We start from the raw sequence: 24,790 nt of genomic DNA, 5'->3' as shown, positions 1-24,790 counted from the left end.
AAGAGTTTCAGTTTCTCCATATTCTTGCCAGTGTTACCAAAAAGGGGTCCTGACCCAGACCCCAAGAGAGGGTTCTTGGACACAAGTCCATAGAGTAAAGTGAAAGCAGGTTTATTAAGAAAGTAAAGGAAAAGGCCAGGCGCGGTGGCTCATGCCTGTCATCCCAGCACTTTGGGAGGCTGAGGCGGGTGGATCACAAGGTCAGGAGTTGGAGACCAGCCTGGCCAATATGGTGAAACCCCATCTCTAATAAAAATACAAAAATTAGCTGAGCATAGTGGTGTGTGCCTGTAGTCCCAGCTGCTCGGGAGGCTGAGGCAGGAGAGTTGCTTGAACCCAGGAGGCAGAGGTTGTAGTGAGCCAAGATCACACCACTGCACTCCAGCACTCCAGCCTGGGTGACAGAGCAGGACTCAGTCTCAAAAAAAAAAAAAAAAAGTAAGGGAATAAAGAATAAACAGTGGCTACTCCATAGGCAGAGCAGTGGCATGGGCTGCTTGACTTAGAGTTATTTCTTGATGATATGCTAAACAAGGGGTGGATTATTCATGAGTTTTCTGGGAAAGGGGTGGGCAATCCCCAGAACTGAGGGTTCCTCCCCTTTTTAGACCATATAGGGCAACTTCCTGACATTGCCATGGCGTTTGTAAAAGGTCATGGTGCTAGTGGGAGTATCTCTTAGCATGCTAATGCATTATAATTAGTGTATAATGAGCAGCAAGGACCACCAGAGGTCACTGTCATCACCATCTTGGTTTTGGTGGGTTTTGTCTGGCTTCTTTACTGCAACCTGTTTTATCAGCAAGGTCTTTGTGACCTGTATCTTGTACCGACCTCCTATTTCATCCTGTGACTTAGAATGCCTAGCCTCCTGGGAATGCAGCCCAGCAGGTCTCAGCCTTATTTTACCCAGCTCCTATTCAAGATGGAGTTGCTCTGGTGCAAACGCTCATTATTTTCTGTTTTTCGTTTTGTTTTACAGTAGTCATTCTGATGGGTAAGAGGTGATGGCCAATTGATTTTTGGCAAAGGTGCACAAGTAATTCAAAGGAGAAAGGACAGTCTTTCCAAAACCAGTGTTGGAATAATTAGTCATCCGGCAAAAAACTGAACCTTGACCTAAATTTCACCTTATACACAGACTAACTAAAAATTGATTATACATGTAAATGTGAAAATTCAAAGCATATCTAAAAAAGAAAACAGAAGAAAATATTCATGAACTGAAGTTAGACAAAAAGTTCTTAGATATGATGTCAAAAGCCTAATCCACTAAAAACATGACAAATTGGATTTCATAAAAGTTAAAACCCCTGCTCTGCAAAATACACTGTGAAGAGAATAAAAATACACACCACAGAGTTGGAGAAAATGTTGAGAAATCACTTATCTGACAGACTGGTATTCAGAGAATATAAAGACCTCTCAAAACTCAACAGAAGGAAAATAGAGTTTAAGTAAAAAATGGGTAAAAGACTTGAGCAGATACTTCATCAAAGAAGTTATATCAATGGAAAATAAGCACAAGAAAATATTTTCAACATCATTAGCCATCAGGAAGTGCAAATTAAAACCATAGTGAGGCTGGGGGCAGTGGCTCATGCGTGTAATGCCAGCATTTTGGGAAGCCAAGGAGGATTGCTTGAGCTCAGGAGTTCCAGACCAGCCTGGTCAACATAGTGAGACCCTGTCTCTACTAAAAATAAAAAATAGCTGGGAATGGTGGCACACCCCTGTAGTCCCAGCTACTTGGGAGGCTGAAGTGAGAGGATTACTTGAGCCCTGGAGATTGAAGTTACAGTGGGCTATGATAGCGCCACTGCACCCCTGCCTGGGCGACAGAATGAGACCTTGCCTCCATAAAAACAAAACAAAAAAACCATAGTGATACACCACACCATTAGCTAAAATAAAAAAACTGACCTGACCAAGTGATGTCAAGAATGTGGAGTAACTGGAACTTGCACACATTGCTGGTGGGAATGCAGAATGATGCAGTCACTCTGGAAGAACGCTTGTCAGCCTTTTATAAAGTTAAACATATGCTTACTATATGACCCACCAGTCCCACTCCTAGTTATTTACCTTAGCAAATGAAAAGTTATGGCCGGGTGCGGTGGCTCACACCTGTAATCCCAGCACTTTGGGAGGCTGAGGCGGGCAGATCACAAGGTCAGCAGATTGAGACCATCCTGGCTAACATGGTGAAACCCTGCCTCTACTAAAAGTACAAAAAAATTAGCCGGGCGTGGTGGTGGGTACCTGTAGTCCCAGCTACTCGGAAGACTGAGGCTGGAGAATGGCGTGAACCCGGGAGGCGGAGCTTGCAGTGAGGAGAGATCGCGCCACTGCACTCCAGCCTGGGCAATAGAGCTAGACTCTGTCTCAAAAACGAACAAACAAACAAGCAAGCAAACAAACAAAGAAAAGTTATGGTCACATGAAAACTTGTATAGCAGTGTTTCATAAAGCTTTGTTTGTAATACCCCCAAACTGGAAACAAGTGAAAACTTCTCCCGCTGGTAAATAGGTTAGTAATCTTTGGTACATCCATACGGTGAATGGAACACTACCGCGCAAAAAAAGGGACCCAGCAAGTTGGTTGGATCTCAAAGGTAACATTCTGAGTGAAAGAAGCCCGTCTCAAAGGTTTACATATTGTATTATTTCATTTATATGACAACCTCAAAAAGATGCAACTATAAATATTAGAGAACAAATTGGTGGTTGCTAGGAGTTAGTGGGAGAATGTGGCCTTAAGGGAGCGGCACAAGGGAGTTTCTTAGGGTGATAGAGCTCTTTTGTATCTGCATTGAAGCAGTGGCTATATGAATCTGTATTTTTTAAAACTTCTGGAAATGGCCAGTCAGGGTGGCTTATGCCTGTAATTCCAGGACTTTGGGAGGCCAAGGCTCGGAGATCATTTGAGCCAAGGTGTTTAAGACCAGCCTGGGCAACATGGCAAAACCCTATCTCTACAAAAAATACAAAAATTAGCCCAGTGTGATGGTGCATGCCTGTAGTCCCAGCTACTTGGGAGCCTGAGGTGAGAGGATCGCTGGAGCCCAGGAGGTGGAGGCTGCAGTGAGCTGTGATTGTGCCAGTGTACTTCAGCCTGGGTGACAGTGAGACCCTGTTTCAAAAAAAAAAACAAACAAACTGATAGAACTGTACATAAGAAAAGTCAGTTTTACCGTAGGCTAACTTAAAAATGAAATATCTAAAATAATATTGACATGAATACAATAAAAATGTTAACATAAATAACATAGTTATGCAAAAGAGAACTTCACAAAAGAATATCCAAAAGAAAAATGTTATAGTGAGAAGAATGGCATTGTTTTACAATTTTGCAAAATTTTTTTTCTGCCTTAACAGAAGACATTGGATTCAATTGTATATATATAATACTATGTATCTTACAGACTCAGCAGAGCTCTATTGTACACTCATGAGACAATGAAAGTAAATTAGACAAGTCATTCCCAGTATTTTTTTTTTGTGAGATGGAGTTTCGCTCTTGCCCAGGCTGGAGTGCACTGGCGTGATCTTGGCTCACTGCAACCTCTGCCTCCTGGGTTCAAGCAATTCTCTTGCCTCAGCCTCCCAAGTAGCTGGGATTACAGGCAAGTGCCACCACACCCAGCTAATATTTGTATTTTTAGTAGAGACAGGGTTTCACCATGTTGGCCAGGCTGGTCTGGAACTCCTGACCTCCAGTGATCTACCCGCCTCGGCCTCCCAAAGTGCTGGGATTACAGGCATGAGCCACCACGCTTGGCCCCAGTATTGTTTTGAGAATACTTTTGACCTCATAGACCGTTCTCCTAAAAAAAGATTTGGGGATTCTCCAGGGTTCCCTATGCCACACTTTGAGAACCACTGGCCTATGTTATAACTTTGTGCTAAAGGAAGTACTTTTCTTCTTATGATTAGTTTTAGGGAAAATATTACTTTATCCTTCACAGAAAAAAAATCATTTAATCTATTTATTGATTGAATTATGATATACAGTCATAATTTTAAAAGTCTAATTCAGATGTTTCTTTTTTTTTTTTTTTGAGACAGAGTTTGCCCAGGCTGGAGTGCAATGGCACGATCTTGGTCACTGCAACCCCCACCTCCCGGGTTCAAACCATTCTCTTGCCTCAGCCTCCCAAGTAGCTGGGATTACAGGTGCATGTGCCACCATGCACCATGCCTGGCTAATTTCTGTATTTTTAGTAAAGACAGTGTTTCACCACATTGGCCAGGCTAGATATTCAGATGATTCTTATACTTAAATGGTCATTTTGTTTATGATTTCCAGTAATAACCAGCCCTAGGAACCTTAAAAAAACCTTCCTTAAAGGGTTTTTTTCAGGCTGGGCGTGGCAGCTCATGCCTATAATCCCAGTGCTTTGGGAGGCTGAGGTGGGAGGATCACCTTAGGTCAGGAGTTTGAGACCAACCTGGCCAATATGGTGAAACCTCGTCTCTACTAAAAATAAAAAAAGTTAGCTGAGCGTGGTGATGCGCGTCTGTAGTCCCAGTTACTTGGGAGGCTGAGGCAGGAGAATTGCTTGAAACTGGGAGGCAGAGGCTGTAGTGAGCCGAGATTGTGCCACTGCACTCCAGCTTGGGTGACAGAGTCAGACTCTGTCTCAAAAAAAAAAAAAAAAAAAAAAAGTTTTTTTTTCATTATAGGAGAGTAGATATTGTTTTCACCATATGAGAGGAATGACTTACAAATTATTTACTGTCAAAACTTTAACATAGCCATTTCTTTTTTTTTTTTCCACCCCGAGACAGAGTCTTGCTCTGTTGCCCAGGCTGGAGTGCTATGGCCTAATCTCGGCTCACTGCAACCTCTGCCTCCCCGGTTCAAGCAGTTCTCCTGCTTCAGCCTCCTGAGTAGCTGGGATTACAGGCACGCACCACCATGCCCAGCTAATTTTTGTATTTTTAGTAGAGATGAGGTTTTACCAGGTTGGCCAGGCTGGTCTTGAACTCCTGACCTCATGACTCCTGACCTCATGATCCGCCCGCCTCGGCCTCCCAAAGTGCTGGGATTATAGGCATGAGCCACTGCACCCTGCCGCCATTTCTTTTTTAAAGTGAATAATGGGATTCCTTGTAAGGAATGGCCTATCATGGGTGAAAAGATGCTTGTATACCCCATTTCAGGTTATACTGCACTGTTCTTTTGTTTGTTTTGTTTTGTTCAGACAGAGTTTCACTCTTATTGCCTAGATTGGAGTGCAGTGGTGCGATCTTGGCTCACTGCAATCTCTGCCTCCCAGGTTCAAGTGATTCTCCTGCCTCAGCCTCCCAAGTAGCTGAGATGACAGGCATGTACCATCATGCCCGGCTAACTTTTTGTATTTTTAGTAGAGATGGGGTTTCTCCATGTTGATCAGGCTGGTCTCAAACTCCTGACCTCAGGTGATCTGCTTGCCTCGACCTTCCAAGGTGCTGGGATTACAGGCATGAGCCACTGTACCTGGCTCATACTGCACTGTTATGTGAGCAGTACTATTCTTCTTGGAAACCATTTGCTGTCTATACATCAGAAAGTTTCACTTCCTAAGAAACTTCATGAAATCTATAAGCAGCTTCTTTGAAGATGGCCTTTTGTAATCTGCATATGACCCCAAATTCTGAAACTGACTAGGACTGATTGCAGCATCAGGAAGGAGGAACTTCCTGCCTCTGCAAGGTTTGGGCAATGTGGAGGTTGGGGCAGGTGCCACCACCCCGGGGCTTAGACTCAGTGAGTTTTCCCAGCTCTGTGAGCTTAACCAATATCTCAGAGTAAAAGCTATTAAGTAGGACAATCTGATCTGGTCTAAACTAATTTTGGCCTGGTGCAGTGACTAACGCCTGTAATCCTATCATTTTGGGAGGTCAAGGCCAGAGGATTGCTTGAGCCCAGGAGTTTGAGACCAGCCTGGGCAACGTGGCAAAACATTTTATTACTAAAAAATAAAAAATTAGCGGGATGTGGTGGCACACACCTGTAGTCCCAGCTACTCAGGAGGCTGAGGTAGGAGGATCGCGTCAGTGAACCAAGGTTTAGGTTTAGACCTGTGGACCAAGATGGCACCACTGCACCCCAGCCTGGGAGACAGAGGAAGACCCTGTCTCAAACAAACAAACAACACAAGAAAATCCCATTATATTTGGAGTTGGCTGTGTTTCCCTCAGTAGGCACGTTCATTATTGAGGGTTGGAGGCTTACCATCTAGCTAATATTTATGGATGGTGAGACTGCTTTTCCCTGCCAGTCTCTTGGAAGCAGTCAAGGCAACCAGGCCTTTAGTGGAAAAAGGAGAAGAGACAGGAATACCAGAGGCAGTCCCTCAACCTTGGATTTCTCAGCCTCCATAACTGTAAGAAATAAATTCGTTTTATTTATAAAATACCTAGTTTCAGGAATTCTGATATAGGTAACAGAAAATGAACCAATATAGTACCTATGGCCCAAGATCTTTAAAGGGAGCTCCTAGGTCCAATATCTGGAAGAAATGTTACAACTAAATAACAGAAAGATTAAAATATGGGTAAAGGACTTAGACATTTCTCTAAAGATATACAAATAGTCAACAAGCACATGAAAAGATATTCAGCATCATTACTTATTAGGGAAATGCAAATCAAGACCACAATGAGGTACCACATCATGCCTACAAGGATAACTATATATATATATATATATTTTTTTTTTTTGAGACGGAGTCTTACTCTGTCACCCAGGCTAGAGTGCAGTGGCGTGATCTCAACTCACTTTAAAAAGATGGAAATTTTGACACACTGATGAACCTTGAAAACATTATAGTAAGTTAAATAACTCAGTCACAAAAGGAAAAACACTGTATGATTTGACTTATAGGAGGTACCTAGAATACTCACAATCGGGCAGACAGAAAGTAGAATGGTGGTTGTCAGGGATTTGGGGGACAGGGAGTGGAAAGTCTATAATGGACTTGGAGTTTCAGTTTGGGAAGGTGAAAAAGTTCTGGAGATGGACAGTGGTGTAGGTTGTCCCAAAATGAGAATGTACTTAAATGTTACAGAACCGTGGTTAAAATGGGCCAGGCATGGTGGCTCACGCCTGTAATTGCAGCACTTTGGGAGGCCCAGGTGGGTGGAACACTTTGGGAGGCCCAGATGGGTGGATCACCTGAGGTCAGGAGTTCGAGACCAGCCTGGCCAACATGGTAAAACTCCATCTCTACTAAAAATACAAAAATTAGCCAGGCATGGTGCTGCACACCTGTAATCCCAGCTACTCGGGAGGCTGAGGCATGAGAATCGCTTGAGCCCGGGAGGCAGAGGTTGCAGTGAGCCAAGATTATGCCCCTGAACTCCAGCCTGGGCAATAGAGGGAGACTCTGTCTCAAAGAAAAAAAAAAAAAGAAATGGTTAAAATGATAAATTTTTGTTATGTATATTTTACCACGATTTTTAAAAATAAATGAGGTATTGATACTTCATTGACAATGTAGATGAACCCAGAAAACATTATGACAAGTGAAAGAAGGCAGAAATTGAAGGTCATATGTTGTGGTATGATTCCAATTATATGGAACATCCAAGATAGGCAAATTCATAGAAACACAAAGCAGATTGGTGGGTACCAGGGGCTAGGGGGAGGAGGGAACAGCGAGTGACTGCTTGGTGGGTACAGGGGTTGGTCTCCTTTGGTGTGAAGAAAATATTTTAGAACTAGAGGTGATGTTTCTTACAACCTTGTGAATATACTAAGTGCCTCTGAAATGTGTGTTTTAAATTGGCTAATTTTATATTACGTGAATTTCACCTCAATTTTTTGCAACAGAGACTCCTTCAGGGTGAGCAAAGGCCTGGAAACCAGTATGCAGATAAAGAAAAGGAGAGAAAGAGATAATCAGTGCATGCAGTTGTCAGCTGGCTGGGACCTGAGGAGAGTCACTTCTGGAGGCACCTGGTCTTTATCCCGGTCATCAGGTACAAGGCAGGCATTAATCCTGTGATGCTTATCTGAAGCTCAGGTTTGATTCGTTGTTTTCTTAAGTACCTAGTGTTATCCCCAAGCTTGTAATAATAGTTTCTTAATTGTTACAGCCAGTATCTCACCTTCAGAAGTAAGATGCTTAGGAAACCAAGACAAGGAACTGTGTGTTGCAAACACCATCACCCTGGAGAAGAGGTGGCAGGAGGTGACCTACAGAAAATGGAGCAATAGCCTAGAGCAAGAACCACAGAACAAAAGAGAAATGAGGGGTTAGGCAACCTCCTGGAAGCACCAACGGGACAAGCACATATTCAGGGGCTTCCTAACAGACTCGACTTCCAGCATCTTCAGATGCGGGTGGACATGTGACATAGACATTCAAGACTGGAGAACTCAGGGACTTCTGATTTATATCAAGAAATGCAAAGGCCTGGCGCGGTGGCTCACGCCTGTAATCCCAGCACTTTGGGAGGTCGAGGCGGGCAGATCACGAGGTCAGGAGATCGAGACCATCCTGGCTAACATGGTGAAACCCTGTCTCTACTAAAAATACAAAACATTAGCCGGGCATGGTGGTGGGTGCCTGTAGTCCCAGCTACTGTGGGAGGTTGAGCCAGAAGAATGGCGTGAACCCAGGAGGTGGAGCTTGCAGTGAGCCAAGATCGCGCCGCTGCACTCCAGCCTGGGTGACAGAGTGAGACTCTGTTTCAAAAAAAAAGAAAAAAGAAATGCATACACAGCAGACATGTGCCTGTGGAGTGGAATTCTGGAAAAGCTCACAGCGCAGAACATAATGCAGACTCCCCCAGCCACAGCACCTTCCAATCCTGAGAAGAGCGCTGATTCTCCATCTGCGCGCCCATTCTCCTGCGACATAAGGGAGAGGATTTCACCTGAGGTTCAGACCAGCATCTCTAAACCCAGCTCCCCACCTCGGCCTGTTGGTGGCACTTGTAGGAGAAGGGGAGATAGTATGAAAAGAGCCACAACTGGAGTCACCTGGACAGGGTGGAGCTTGATGGAAACTGACATTTGTGCCCGTTGGAGGCAAATGTAGAATTTGGTATCTTCCCTAGTGTCAGGCACATGAAACTCTTCAGTGCCCATGACTTTTGACAGTGACTTCAGAGCACATCTGGAAGACCCATGTGGCCCAGGCTTCACACAGGCAGGAGCTCAGCTTCACTCACAGCAGGATTCCTAGTGCCAAGAACACCACAGGTGCATAGCAGGTGATCAAAATAATTGTATGTGGCTGAATCAGTGAGGGGTGAGAGAGAGGACTTGATCCTAGCTGCAAACTAAGAGACCTCATTAAAACCTAACGTGGCTGGGCGCGGTGGCTCACGCCTGTAATCCCAGCACTTTGGGAGGCCGAGGTGGGTGGATCACCTGAGGTCAGGAGTTCGAGACAAGCCTGGCCAACATGGCAAAACCCTGTGTCTACTAAAAATACAAAAAATACAAAAAATTAGCTTGGCATGGTGGTGGGTGCCTGTAATCCCAGCTACTTGGGAGGCTGAGGCAGGAGAATCGCTTGAACCCAGGAGGCGGAGGTTGCAGTGAGCTGAGATTGCACCACTACACTCCAGCCTGGCAATAGGAGCGAAACTCCAACTCAAAGCAAAAAACAAACAAAAAACACCTAACATGTGAGGTCTGGCACGGTGGCTCAGACCTGTAAGCCCAGGATTTTGGGAGGCTGAGGCTGGAAGATTGCTTGAGCCTAGGAATTCAAGACCAACTTGGGCAACATAGTGAGGCCCTGTTTCTGGGAAGAAAAAAATTACCTGGGCATGGTTACAGTCCTAGCTACTTGGGAGGCCGAGGCAGGAGGATTCCTAGAGCCCAGGAGTTTGAGGTTATGATTGCGCCACTGCATTCCAGCCTGGGCAATGGAGCGACACCCTGTCCCTCTACAAAAACTATATATATATATAGTGTATGTGTGTGTATGTATGTGTGTGATACCAGAAAAAAAAAAAAAAAAAAACACCTATTCGTTTTGGGGGAAAAAAGAGCCTGACTTTGGAGGTGTATAAGCATGGAGTCCGGTTCAAATCAGGCTCTGATCTTTCTGGCTCTGTGATATGGGGCAGGGCATATTACCAAGCTCAGCCTCAGCGTCTCTACCTGTGAAATGGGCTTGATTCGGTACCTACCACACAGGGCTATTGTAGAACTATATGAATTAATGTTTGTGAAATATTTAGCATGGTACCCAACACATGGTACTCAGGAAGAAACAACTCTTGCTATTAAGTGCTTTGCACTTTGGTTTCCCCAGAGCTAACAATTTTTACTGTCTAGCTTTGTGTCTTTGAAAGATTTTTGAGCTCTGAGAATAACCTCTTAAGACCCCAGCACTTCTGGAAGAGGTCACACTTTGAGCTTCAGTAGCTGGCATATTTGTCAATTAGTTAACAATGTGCTGCAAGCAAGTCCATGTAGAGACTGTTCACGGGCATGAGCCACAGGGAATATACAGTGCGAGGTCTGTGGAGGTGGCAGCTGAGGATGTCAACAGGGAAAGCACAGAGTACCAAAGACAAAAGTTGCCCAGGACAGTTCTGTGTTAGCTACCTGGTGGCAGTCTGGACACCCAAAGATAGAGCTGAAGACACCTCTAATGCAAGAGGCGGATGCCCCGGAGACGTGGCTGATTCCTTGGCTGATTCCTCAGCCCCGCCATCGTGCAGCTTTGTGACTTCCTGGAGTGCCTACATGCAAGCAGAAAAGTCCCAGGATAAAGAAATGTGGATATTCCACATATTTTAAAAAGAACTGGAGGGATGAAGAGGACGAGCTGTCCCAGTAGGCCCGGGACTGCCCTGGTTTTAACACTGAATGTTCCACATCCTGATAACCCTTAGTCCCAGGCAAATCAGGCCAGTTGGTCATCTAATTGGAGGTTATCAAAGGAGGTTGGTTTTAGCACCCTCTTCCCTTTCCTGTTACATTGAGACCATAAGGTGCAATTGAATAAACTTGATTCGATTTCTTCAAAAAAGCCAGAAATTGATCTAATAGGTTTTGCTCGTATTTGATAATTGAATTGGACTGTATACAGTCTGCATGTTTACCTTATTTTCTATTATATAATGGTACCAAATATCACAATGATTTTTAAAAATTAATGTCTTTAGTAGTGGATTACTAGGTGTTGAAATGCTTTATAATATACTTATGAAAACATTTGTACAAATAATTTTATCCTCCACATGACATTTAGAAAAGTTTAGTCTGGCTGGGCGCGGTGGCACACTCCTCTAATCCCAGCACTTTGGGAGGCCAAGGTGGGTGGATCACCTTAGGTTAGGAGTTCCAGACCAGCCTGGCCAACATGGTGAAACCCCATCTCTACTAAAAATACAAAAATTAGCCCGGTGTGGTGGCGTGCACATGTAGTCCTAGCTACTTGGGAGGCTGAGGCAGCAGAATCACTTGAATCTGGGAGTTGGAGGTTGCAGTGAGCCAAGATCACGCCACTGCACTCCAGCCCAGGAGTCGGGGTGAGACTCTGTTTCAAAAAGAAAGAAAAGAGAAGAGAAAAGATGAAAAGAAAAGGAAAGGTTTAGTTTGAAATTCTGTTACTGAAAGTTCTTGGGGTTGGAGGAGGTGGGAGGCAGTATCTTTCTGTTGTTATATTTCTTTTTTTTTTTTTTTTTTTTTTGAGATGGAGTCTTGCTCTGTCGCCTAGGCTGGAGTGCAGTGGTGCGATCTCGGCTCACTGCAAGCTGCGCCTCCCGGGTTCATGCCATTCTCCTGCCTCAGCCTCCCCAATGGCTGGGACTACAGGCGCCCGCCACCACGCCCGGCTAATTTTTTGTATTTTTAGTAGAGACGGGGTTTCACCGTGTCAGCCAGGATGGTCTCGATCTCCTGACCTCGTGATCCGCCCGTCTCGGCCTCCCAAAGTGCGGGGATTACAGGCGTGAGCCACCGCGCCCGGCCTGCTGTTATATTTCTTATACTCCAGTGTCAGTGAAACTATATCATCCTTTGTAAAATCAATAAAATCCCTGTCAATGTATCTGGCCATTTGATACTTTATCATCTATAATTTTTCAAGACATCTATTTGGTTGAAGTGCCTTCATCAATTGATGGACTGTACCTCAGTCTGGTTTGGCAATTTATATTGTATTTTCATCTGAGTTTATCTTCTCTATTTCATGGGCTTCACTAGGGTCCGTGGTTCTCAAGTTGGATGACAAGAAACCCCAATCTTCCATACAGGGTACAATTTGGCCATTGGTTTTAACTCAGGTCATGGAATAGCAGTTGCATTTCTATGGAAACAAAGCTAACCTTGGAAATGGACTCTAATCAAAGACTCACTAACATCAAACAAGTCATAACCCATTAAGTAATGACTTAAAGGCAAAAATCAATAGTAATTCACTTTGAGCATTTAAAGAGTCAGGCTCTCAGTCACTGTCTTTGAGATTTTGAAAGGATAGTAGAAAACAGCTCATTCAACTGCCTTATTTAATAGATGAGCTCACAGAAATGAAGTAACTCAGTCAAAGTGACATTGGTTTTCATGGCTAAGTGCAGGAACTGGAAAATAATGGAAATATTGTTAGAAATTACAATAATATTGAAATTTGACTTCAAGCTAATGGGTCAAGTATGAAGATATTAGCTTCACAAACTCAATAGCAAACATGTCCTAAGAGAAAAGACAATTTTATTTAGCACTATCTTTTTTTTTTTGCAAAAGATTTATAATAAGATAAAGAAAATAAAGTTTGTCTGCTAAGAGAACAATGCATTACTTCCATAATTTCTTGAACAACTGTAATGAAGCCAGAGTATCCCAAGCTTCCCTAGCCTAAAACAGTCTACCACATGAACGTGAGGCTGTAGCCTCACACATCTGAGCACCTCCTCACTATCCACATCTGCTCATGCCGGGGTTTAGTCCCTACCCAAGTGTCACCCTAGTCTTGCCCATGAGGACATGCCCAGTGGACTCAAGTGCAAGTCCATCTGTATTTTTGGGCCTTTCTCTCATGATGGTGGCTTTCACTGTGATGCTCCCATGCCCTTCGAGCCCTGAGTGCAAGGCCAGGGTGCCCCACAGCCCACTAGCTGCTGCTGAGTTCCCCACCCCACAGATGGGAGGTATGTTCCTCCCATTCTGGGTCTCAGTAGGTCACCTGGGCCCTGGTCCTCTGAAAGCCTATTGAATACAAGTCAGCAACACAAGGCTGTTTTATTCATTACCCATACAATTCAAGAAATCCAATTTGCGGCCAGGCGCGGTGGCTCAAGCCTGTAATCCCAGCACTTTGGGAGGCTGAGACGGGCGGATCATGAGGTCAGGAGATCGAGACCATCCTGGCTAACACGGTGAAACCCCATCTCTACTAAAAATACAAAAAAAAAAAACTAGCCGGGCGAGGTGGCGGGCGCCTGTAGTCCCAGCTACTCGGGAGGCTGAGGCAGGAGAATGGCATAAACCTGGGAGGCGGAGCTTGCAGTGAGCTGAGATCCGGCCACTGCTCTCCAGCCTGGGCGACAGAGTGAGACTCCGTCTCAAAAAAAAAAAAAAAAAAAAAAAGAAAAGAAGTCTAATTTGCGAGCCAGTATTGACTTGAGGCCAAAACCTCCAGGGTCATTCTGCCCCAACTTGAATCCTGGCACCACTTATTGCTATGTGATCTCAGATGCCATAACCAATCTCTCTAATTCTGTTTCCCTGCATTTAATATGCAGACAATGCCCATGGTTTGCCCTAATGACTCAATGACTATGTATTAAAGGGCTTACTATTGGCCTGTCATGTCTCAATAAATGTGCTACCATTCTTTCTTTGTGTTGACCCTGGATGTACAATTGCAAATAAAACAAATACTTGTCTTCAGGATGCTTGCAGTCTACTGGGCCAGTTGGATTTATTTCAGTTCAACTATTGGCTAACAGATGAACAATAAAAAGTATTGTCAAAAAGATGAACATCCAGAAAGAGTCTATTTGGTATACAGATAATTGTGATAAATACGACAAAAATATGTGCACAGGGTAAAAAGTAACAGGGAAAGTGACCAGGAGACTTTATAATTATAGTAATGTGATCCAGGCTACATTGACTGGCACTTCCCAAACACTCTCCACAGGGGAACCAGGATGGGATCAATCCTAAGACCTTCTCACTCATTCAACTAAGGCAGTGAGGAATGGGAACAGACAGAAAGGGGTGGTTTAAGCCAGCACTCAAAGTGTTAAAATCAAACCAGTGGAAAAGGATCAGCTGACCAGGCTGAAGGGAAAGGCAAACTAACCAAAGGAGGTGACACAATGCTCAGCGAGTCAACAGCAAGAAGACGAGGGTCTTGGCTGTGGCTTCCACTGGAGTTCGGAGGTACGGAATTTTCCTCCTACACAGTGGCCTTCAGTGTTGTGCTTGTTGATCCTTAAAAGAATGTTGGTCAGGTGCAGTGGCTTGTGCCTTTAACCCCAGCACTTGGGGAGGCCAAGGCAGGAGAATCCTTGAGGCCAGGAGTTTGAGACCAGACCGAGCAACAAAGTGAAACCAACCTTGGCTCTACAACAGCAACAACAACAAACTAGCTGGGCATGGTGGTGCATGCCAGTAGTCTTAGCTACTCTGGAGGCTGAAGTGGGAAGATTGCTTAAGCACAGGAATTTGAGGCTGCAGTGAGCTATGATCGTGTCACTGTACTCCAGCCTAGGTGATAGTGTGAGACCCTGTCTCCTAAGGAAAAAAAAAAATGTTAACAAACTGTATAACACCCCCTGTACACTTTTAAGTTGACATTTAAGTTTACCATTAGTTTGTAGATAAAGAATGTATTTTCCAGGATATTGTAGACTGGCTTTCAGTATATTTTTGTCAGACTTTTGAGGCCAATTTGGCTCTTTTGCTTAATGGAAAATGGGAGTGTTTAGGTCTCAGGGTGTGCTCATGAGCAGGCTGGGATGGGTGGGAGGCTTTGGTGAGGTGGCAGAAGGGTGATTGGACTGGGAGGAAAACAGGAACTTGGAGAACAGAGACACTTCAGGGAGCAGGTTAGCTGTAAGAAAAAGTACACACCTAGGACGAGGGCCTGGAAATTGGTGATCTAAAAGCTATCCATGGCCACGTAACCCCTGAAAAGTCTTTCCATATTACAAGGGGTATACATACCCTAGTTTGAACACCAATGCTTACGTTCTCTCAAGTTCACAGTGTGTGCCAGGATTGAGTGAATTAAAAAGTATAGCATCAGGGTAGACAATGATAGTAGTGCTAGGCAAAATTACTCAAAACTTGGAAATAAAGTAAAGAGATTCCACTTCCATCAATGTCATGCTATAAGACGACTGTCTGACAAACCCACCCAAGGGTCTTCTGACTCAAAGGGTTTTGATTATTTATTTTTGATATTATGACTGATTAGGCTCAGATATTTTACAACCCTGTAAAGTTAGAAATTGTCTCCTAAGAAACTGATGAGTTGGTTTTCTTTTCCATAGTGGAAAAATGAGAACCCCAACTGCTACAGTTTGATTGCCCAATAGGACATTAACCGGGGCTACATCTAATATACCGACATTAATTCATCCTTCCATTTTGTTCACACTGACTGTAATAATCCTAGTTTTTCAAATTCTCTTTTGAACCCACTTTATGGGTTCCCTTATTACTGAGATAAATAAAATGTGGGCATGTGCTCACTATCTCTTGGGTAAGATTTTTTTTTTGTTTGTTTATTTGTTTTTGTTTTTTGAGACGGAGTCTCACTGTGTTGCCAGGCTGGAGTGCAGTGGCGCAATCTTGGCTCATGCAACCTCTGTCTCCCGGTTTCAAGCGATTCTCCTGCCTCAGCCTCCCGAGTAGCTGGGATTACAGGCACACACCACCACACCTGGCTAATTTTTGTATTTTAGTAGAGATGAGGTTTCTCCATGTTGGCCAGGCTGGTCTCAAACCCCTGACCTCAAGTGATCTGCCTGCCTTGGCCTCCCAAAGTGCTGGGATTACAGGTGTGAGCCACAGTGCCCAACAAGATTATGTATTTTTTTTTTTTTTAACATTCAGAGAACTATATGTTGACAGAAATCTAAACAAAGTGTACAGAAGGTGCAAGGAAAGGTTTTGCAATATGGAAAGGGAAACTTGGAGAAGACCTGGTGGAGATCATACCTGAGCTGAGTCTTAACAGGAATTTGAATTCCTATAAACAGGAATTAGACAAATGGCTGGAGGAGAAGGAGAAAGAGGCTATTTCAGACTGAGGGAGCCTCACAGGTGATGGGAGCCCAATGACATGGGTGTAGAAAAATGCCAGGAGATAAGGCTGACAGGTGGGCAGAGGGCAGAGCCTGAGGCATTCATGTCATGCTAACGCGCCAGAGGCCTTTCCTTCATGAAAATGGGATATCTTGAAGAATTTTTAGCAAGAAAGTGACGTAGTAAGATAGATTTGTATTTCAGAAAGACCATTTTTTTTCAAACTTTTAGGTTTAGGGGTACGTGTGCAGGTTTGTTATATAGGTAACCTAGTGTCATGGGGGTTTGTTGTACAGATTGTTTTGTCACCCAGGTACTAAGCCTAATACCCAATAGTTATTTTTTTTCAAATCCTCTCCCTCCTCCCACCGTCCACCCTCAAGTAGTCCCCACTGTCTCTTGTTCCCCTATTTGTGTCATTGAGTTCTTATCAATTAGCTCCCACCTGTAAGTGAGAACATGTGGTATTTGGTTTTCTGTTTGTGTGCTAGTTTGCTAAGGATAATAGCCTTCAGCTCCATGAGTGGTCAAGCAAAAGATATGATCTCATTATTTCCTATGGCTGCATACTATTCCATGGCATGTATGTACCACATTTTCTTTATCCAATCTGTCATTGATGGCCATTTAGGTTGATTCCATGTCTTTGCTATTGTGAATAGTGCCACCATAAACATACATGTGCATGTGTCTTTATGATAGAATGATTTATATTCCTCTGGGTAATATACCCAGTGATGGGACTGCTACGTTGAATGATAGTTCTGTTTTTAGCTCTTCAAGGAATTGTCACAGTGCTTTCCACAATGGTTTGAACTAATTTACACTCCCGCCAACAGTGTAAAAGCATTCCCTTCTCTCTGCAACCTTGTCAGAATCTGTTAGTTTTTGACTTTTTAATAATGGCTATCCTGACTGGTGTGAGATGGTATCTCATTGTGGTTTTGATTTGCATTTCTCTAATGATAAGTGATATTGAGCTTTTTTTCATATGTTCATTGGCCGCATGTATGTTTTCTTTTGAAAATTGTCTGCTCGTGTCCTTTGCCTACTTTTTAATGGGGTTGGTTTTTTTTCTTGTTGATTTGTTTGAGTTCCTTATATTAATAGAGGCTGGATATTAGACTTTTGTCAGATGCATAGTTTGCAAAAATTTTCTCCTATTCTGTAGGCTGTTTATTGATAGTTTCTTAACTATGTAGAAGCTCTTACATTTAATTAGATCCCATTTGTCAATTTTTGCTTTTGTCACAATTGCTTTTGGTGAGAAAGACTAATTCTGTGTGAAGAGTACATGCATAAGTGGAAGTGAACCCAAAGATATACAGCAAACTACTGTGAAATTGGAAGGGTATGAACTAAGGCAGTAAGCAGGCATAGAACAATCTGACATATAAAATAAAGAGGGCATAACAGTTGCTTTGATGTATGAGTGGTGAAAGAGATAGGAGGTGAGAAAGGGCATAAGCAAGATTTGATCATTGACTATGCGAGGATGACAAGGAAAAAGAGGAGTTGACCTACATCAGCAATTCCTGCTTCTGGCATGGAGACGGTTGTGAAGACTACAGGGACAGCAGGCAGCATGCTGCATACATTTCCAGCATGTGAAACAGAAGTAGGGCAAGGAAAAATGTCCTTACATTCCTACTTTTTACATGATTCACACACATTGTAGAATAAACCCTTTGCCTGGGTCACTCAAAATTCCACCTTATTATTATTACACTTTAAGTTCTAGGGTACATGTGCACAATGTGCAGGTTTTTTACATAGGTATACGTGTGCCATGTTGGTTTGCTGCATCCATTAACTCATCATTTACATTAGGTATTTCTCCTAATGCTATCCCTCCCCCTGCCCCCACTCCACAACAGGCCCCCGTGTGTGATGTTTCCTGCCCTGTGTCAAGGTTTTCTGTCTTCGTGATAGTTTGCTCAGAATGATGGTTTCCAGCTTCATCCATGTCCCTACAAAGGACATGAACTCATCCTTTTTTATGGCTGCATAGTATTCCATGGTGTATAGGTGCCACATTTTCTTAATCCAGTCTATCACTGATGGACGTTTGGGTTGGTTCCACGTTTTTGCTATTGTGAATAGTGCCACAATAAACATACATGTGCAGGTGTCTTTATAGTAGCATGATTTATAATCCCGCGGGTATATACCCAGTAATGGGGTCACTGGGTCAAATGATACTTCTAGTTCTAGATCCTTGAGGAATCACCACACTGTCTTCTACAATGGTTGAACTAGTTTACACTCCCACCAACAGTGTAAAAGCATTGCTATTTCTCCACATCCTCTCCAGCATCTGTTGTTTCCTGACTTTTTAATGATCACCATTCTAACTAAAATCCCACCCTTTTTATAAAACGTTTGCCTGGTCCATCTGACTCTGAATCATCTTGGTATGTATAATTGCCAAATATACTTTTTTTTCAGATGGCAATTCACATCTGCCTTTTAGGCTAGTGCTGAATGGAAGGCAAATAATTGAGGAGGTTCAGTAAGCATAGTTCTCCATGAAAAAAAAAAAAAAAAAAGCACCAACCAAACTGAATACTCTCAAATAGGACTGACTATGCATTGCAAATACTGAAAACAAGTTTTGATTAGAATTTTATCTTAAACTAAAATCTGTTGCCAGGCGCAGTGGCTTACCCTTGTAATCCCAGCACTTTGGGAGACCAAGGCGGGCAGATCACCTGAGATCAGGAGTTTGAGACCAGCCTGGCCAACATGGTGAAGCCCCATCTCTACTAAAAATACAAAAGTTATCTGGGCGTCATGGTGATCCCAGCTCCTCAGGAGGCTGAGGCCAGAGAATTGTTTGAACTCAGGAGGTGGAGGTTGCAGTGAACTGATATTGGGCCACTATACTCTAGCCTAGGTGACAGAGTGAGACGCCGTCTGAAAAAACAAAAAAATTATCTGGGTCTGGTAGTATGCGCCTGTGGTCCCAAGCTATTGGGAGGCCAAGACAGGAGAATCGCTTGGGCCCGGGAGGCAGAGGTTTGCAGTGAGCCAAAATCGCACCACTGCACTCCAGTCTGGGCGACAGAGCAAGAGTCCATCTCAAAAAAAAAAAAAAAAAAAAAAAAATTATCTGGGTGTGGTAGTATGCACCTGTAATCCCAGCTACTTGGGAAGCTGAGATAGGAGAATTGCTTGAGCCTGAGAGGCGGAGGTTGCAGTGAGCCAAAATTGCACCACTGCACCCCACACTCCAGCCTGGGTGAGAGAGCGATATTCCATCTCAAAATAAAAAAAAAAAAAATCTGTGAAAATAAGTTTATCTTAACACATTAGGTTATAATTGCAATTACAAAGTAGTGCTTGGAACAAACAAAATTAAGTGAAGTGTGTTTTAAACATTTAGACAATTATCATAAGACAGTCTGATATCCTTTCACACAGGGAACAGCAGACAGGTGGAGAAAGAGCAACAAAGATACCACGTGGAGGTATTGCTTTATACACCTTGGCTGGGATCTGGGCCATGCAGGTGCCAGCTCTGGATTTCCTTCCCAGCAGACAACTGCCAGTACAAGGAGACTCACATACGTTATTGAACAACTCAATTGCATCATACTTTTAAAAAGATTCAAATTATATATAAAAGTGATGAATTCAATACCATTTACCCCTTTCTGTTGATTACAAAGTGACCACACAAGGGAATATTTAGGGTTGTGTGGTGGTAAATGCATAACTCTACCTATTTCTCTTGAACTCCTGGTCTCAAGTGATCCTCCCACCTCAACCTCCCAAAGGCCTTACAGGCCTGAGCCACTGCACCTGGCCCATCCATTTGTCAAAATCCACATTAACTATACACTGCAGAGAGTTAACTTTATGCAAAGTAAAGTGGGATCTTAGGATAGAATGGCCAGTAGGACAAATGAACTTAATTATATTACAAAGGTATTTTATAACCTCACCAAAGTGAATGGGAAAAAAATAAATTGATTTGAGTAAATAAATAAATAAATCAAATTTTGATTGATTACTCAATCAAAAAAGAATTGATTTGTGTAAATAAAATAGAAATTGAATTCATTTGGAAAAGTGTTTTGACTGGCTATCAGGATAAAGACAAAAAAAACTGTACATAAACACTATAGTTGGAAAACTTGCTTCCACAGAGTTAGAAATTCTGAAACTACATGTATTGTTAACACACACACACACTCACATAAGTAGAGAGAGAGAGAACACAGCACCCAGATCCATATCATTGCTGGGAGAATTAAGTGCTGCCCATAGACTCAGAAAGGATAACTGGAAGCTTGTGCGTGGTCTCTCGTGGACTCTGCTGCCTCTTACCTTTGCTGATTTTCATCTGTATCCTTTCACTATAATAAACTGTAACTATGAGTAAAATAGCTTTTTGGGGTTCTTCTAGTGAATCATTAAACCAGAGAATAGTCTTGGGGATTAAAGACTCTCAGTTATTAGATACCCTATTTTAGCATTAAGTTTAACCCAATCTTAGAATCCAGCTTCAAGACCAGATAATTAATTTATTTAAAGCTAAAAATCTCAACAAAAGTATTAAATAGAAATCAGCAAGGCTAGGCACAGTGGCTCACACCTATAATCCCAGTACTTTGGGAGGCTGAGGTAGGAAGATTGCTTGAGCCCAGGAGTTGGAGACCAGCCTGGGCAACATAGTGAGACACTGTCTCTACCAAAAATGAAAAAGGTCCAGGCATGGTTTTATGCATCTGTGGTCCCAACTACCCAGGAGGCTGAGGTGGGAGGATCACTTGAACCCAGGAGGTCAAGGCTACAGTGAGCTGTGATCGCGCCACTGAGCTCTAGCCTAGGCGACAGAGCAAGATTCTGTATCAAAAAAAAAAAAAAAAAAAAAAAAAGCAAATTGTTTGAATTTCTCCTCTTAGGAAAAAGAACTGTATTAGCATATATTACTCTGACATAGTTGATATGGCAATATCAACCATCAAAGATATAATGGTATACTTATCTGGTATAATTTATAAATTTGCCTCAGTAGAATCACAGCCTATTCTATAGTTAAATATATACACTGCTAGTATTATAGCAAACTTCAGTGGCTTTTGTGATAAAGAAAATAAACTTCAAAAACTTCATTATTCCCTCTAGAATAACTTTATTGTGAGTCTATTTAAGAAGACAGTCCAGGCTGGGCACAGTGGCTCACGCCCCTAATCCCAGCACTTTGGAATGTTGAGACGGGCAGATCACTTGAGGTCAGGAGTTGGAGGCCAGTTCAGCCAACATGGTGAAACCCTGTCTCTACTAAAAATACAAAAGTTGGCTGGGTGTGGTTGCAGGTGCCTGTAGTCCCAGCTACTCGGGAGGCTGAGGCACCACAATCATTTGAACCCAGGAGGCGGAGGTTGCAGTGAGCTGAGATCATGCCCTGTACTCCGAACTGGGCAACAGAGCGAGACTGTCTCAAAACAAAACAAAAAAAGTCTACAAAATTTTCTGTTTCATGGATACAGGAATCAGAAAATGATACCCAAGCTCATAAGTGGCATAAACGTAATACTCAAACAGCATGATATAATGCATATATTCCCTTTGTGTTTTGAAAACTATTATTTAAAACAATCATTCAGAAAAGTAGACAAATCTGGGTGTAGTGGCTCACGCCTGTAATCCCAGCACTTTGGGAGGCTGAGGAGGGTGGATCACCTGAGATCAGGAATTCAAGAACAGCCTGGCCAACATGGTGAACTTGTCTCTACTAAAAATATAAAAGTTAGTTATGTCGTGGCATGCACCTGTAATCCCAGCTACTTGAAAGGCTGAGGCAGGAGAATTGCTTGAGCCCAGGAGGCAGAGGTTGCAGTGAGCTGAGATCGAGCCACTGATCTAGGCTGGGCGACAAGAACGAAATTTTGTCTCGGAAAAAAAAAAAAAAAAAAAAAAAAAAGGCCAGGCCAGCATGGTGAGTCCGAGGGGGGCGGATCACTTGAGGTCAGAAATTCAAGACCAGCCCAGTCAACATGGTTAAACCCTGTCTCTACTGAAAATACAAAAATTAGCCAGGTGTGGTGACGTGCACGTGTAATCCCAGCTACTCCACAGGCTCAGGCAGGAGAGTCGCTTGAATGCGGGAGACAGACGTTGCAGTGAGCCTAGATCACGCCACTGATCTAGGCTGGGTAACTGTAGCCTGGGTAACAGAGCGAGACTCTGTCTCAAATAAAAAGTAACAGTCAAAGACTTCTGCAAAGTGTGTGTGTGTGTTGGGTGGGAAGAGAAAGAGAGGCTTTTTTTTTTTTTTTTTTAAGACGAAGTCTCACTCTGTCACCCAGGCTGGAGTGCAGTGGCACATCTCGGCTCACTGCAACCTCCGCCTCCTGGGTTCAAGCGATTCTCTTGCCTCAGCCTCCCAAGTAGCTGGGATTACAGGCGCCCACCACCACGCCTGGCTAATTTTTGTATTTTTAGTAGAGATGTGGTTTCACCATGTTGGCCAGGCTGGTCTGGAACTCTTGACCTCAGGCAATCCGCCCATCTCTGCCTGCCAAAGTGCTGGGATTACAGGCGTGAGCCACCCCGCCCGGCCTGAAAAAATTCTTAAATGAAATAACTTTAATTCAATTAAAATTATTAATCCTGTTAATAGAAATAATTTTATTCTTTTTTCTATTGATGTTTGTAAAAAGATCAAAATATATTATTGTTTTGTAGTCTTTTTCTTTTTCTTTTTTTGAGACAGAGCCTCACTCTGTCACCCAGGCTGGAGTGCAGTGACGCTATCTCGGCTCACTGCAACCTCTGGCTCCCAGGTTCAAACTATTCTCCTGCCTCAGCCTCCAGAGTAGCTGGGATTACAGGCGTGGGCCACGTGGCCAGGCTGGTCTCTTAACTCCTGACCTCAGGTGATCCAGCCCCCTCGGCCTCCCAAAGTGCTGGGATTACAGGCCTCTAGGCTTTTTTATACTTCAGTATTCGGTAAATATCTTTCAAATTAAATAAACATAAAAAGCCAGGCTTTTCCAACTGTTTCCTACACATTCTGCAAGATATTAATCATGTTTCAAGAAAAAGTGTTGTGTTCAAGTACGTTTGGGAAACATTGTTATTATATTATTTTCTTCTTGGAGAATCATAGAAAAACTTGAGAGGTTGGTAGGTTGGCGCAAACCAAGACCAAAAACTGAACTGCAATCACTACCAAACCCTCCCGAGTTTGCTCCTCCCTACTTGCTAGGCTCAGTCCACACTCTCCGGAAAAAGAAATCAGACGTCGGGGGGTTCTCGAGATGACGTATTTCCCGCGCGCCGCGAAGTCCTGACGTTAAGGCGCCAGTCGCGAGGTGAAGGCGGGGTCTGAAGTGGGCGTGGCGTCGCTGGAGGCTAGTCAGGCGCGGGACCCGTTCTCGAGGCGGGAGCTGAGGTGCGGGGCGGGGCCTCCTGCCTGGCGCCGGCCTGTGGGGAGGCGGGGCGGGGCACAGTCTCTTGACCGTCCAGCCCGCCCCTGACGCCGGCGGCAACTGCGGGAGTCGGGGTCGGAGCGGTTTCCTAAGCGGTTGGTTCCTAGAGCTGCGGTCCTTTGCTAACCTGATCCGCAGCTTCAGCCTCCGCCGCCTCCTCAGCCCTCGGCGCCGCCGCTGGCGCCGCCGCCCGACCCGCAGGCCGCCGCGGGCCGCAGAGCCCATGAGGGCGCGGGCACCGCCGCCGCTTCCGCGGCGTCGCCGTCGTCCCGGAGCGCCTCGAGCTGGCTCGGGCATGGCCGCGGCATGAGCGTGGAGCCGCCGCCGGAGCCAGAGGAGAAGGCGGCGTCGGAGCCTGAGGCGGGAGCCATGCCGGAGAAGCGCGCGGGCGCGCAGGCCGCGGGGAGCAGCTGGGTGAGCGCGGGCGCGGGGCCCGGCGGCCTGAATCCCGGGAAGGCTGGGTGGGGTCGCACGCGGGGCCCGCGAGTCCGTCGCTCCGGGCGGGGGCTTCGGCTCTCGGAAAGCCAGTCTTTTTCCGTGGGGTGGGGGGAGGCGAATTCATCCCGAATACAAGTTTTTCCATCCCGAATACAAGTTTTTCCTAGTGACTGCAGACAGAACTTTACAGGATTTGGTTATTGTTTCAAAAGGCGCTAGACATGGGACAGTGAATATAAGTAGTCATTCGGTTATTTCAGAGTTCTCCATCCCTGTAACAGTGGATAACAGTTTTCCTGGCGCATTTCTGCCCAAGTCTACATGGAAAACGGGTAGGGAGCATTTGAATCAGACCGTCGACCGGGAAGTTGGCGGCAGATGCTGGGCAGCGCCTCGCTGCTCCTTCCGTGTCCTCCCGGCGTCGGAGGGGCGGTCGCAGCGATGGGGAGCAGAGTTTCAGGGGCGTTGCTGGGGACCAGCCGAGGAGCAAGTTAGGCCGGCCTCTTTCTCCAGTTTTACTTTTACTTGAGGTCGAGATGGCTTCTGACAATAATACAGAAGCAATTGAGCCCTGACTTAATTGGCCTGGTTTCGGCAGAACAGGCCTTGTCTGTGTCAGTGGTTTCATATGGTGGAATGTCCGAGAGGGTTTGTCGTTTCTTTAAGGCCTGAGTTTAAAAAGGATTTTTTGTTT

At 44.3% G+C, this 24,790-nt stretch overlaps 1 protein-coding gene across 5 annotated transcripts in view; it reads left to right on the top strand.

Annotated features, from left to right (window-relative positions):
* The window catches only part of LOC105498889 (major facilitator superfamily domain containing 14B), a 119,380-nt gene that overhangs the window by 18,628 nt on the left and 75,962 nt on the right, over positions 1–24,790 (top strand). The window contains exon 2 of one of the 5 annotated variants that reach the window (XM_071077522.1): positions 7,820–7,968. The exons of 2 other annotated variants lie outside the window; for them this stretch is intronic. Coding sequence is in view for 2 of the 3 variants with exons in the window: in XM_011771271.3 (XP_011769573.1) it covers positions 23,965–24,072 (108 nt within the window). In the remaining variant the exon portion in view is untranslated. Of the gene's footprint in view, positions 1–7,819; positions 7,969–8,587; positions 9,197–23,693; positions 24,073–24,790 lie in introns of those variants that run through there. 2 more of the 5 variants (XM_071077521.1, XM_011771271.3) reach the window with 2 other exon arrangements.

Source organism: Macaca nemestrina, chromosome 14 (genome assembly GCF_043159975.1).
Source record: "Macaca nemestrina isolate mMacNem1 chromosome 14, mMacNem.hap1, whole genome shotgun sequence".
Classification (NCBI taxonomy): domain Eukaryota; kingdom Metazoa; phylum Chordata; class Mammalia; order Primates; family Cercopithecidae; genus Macaca; species Macaca nemestrina.
The sequence above is the reverse complement of the archived record's forward strand: the minus strand, read 5'-3'. Positions and strand labels throughout refer to the sequence as shown.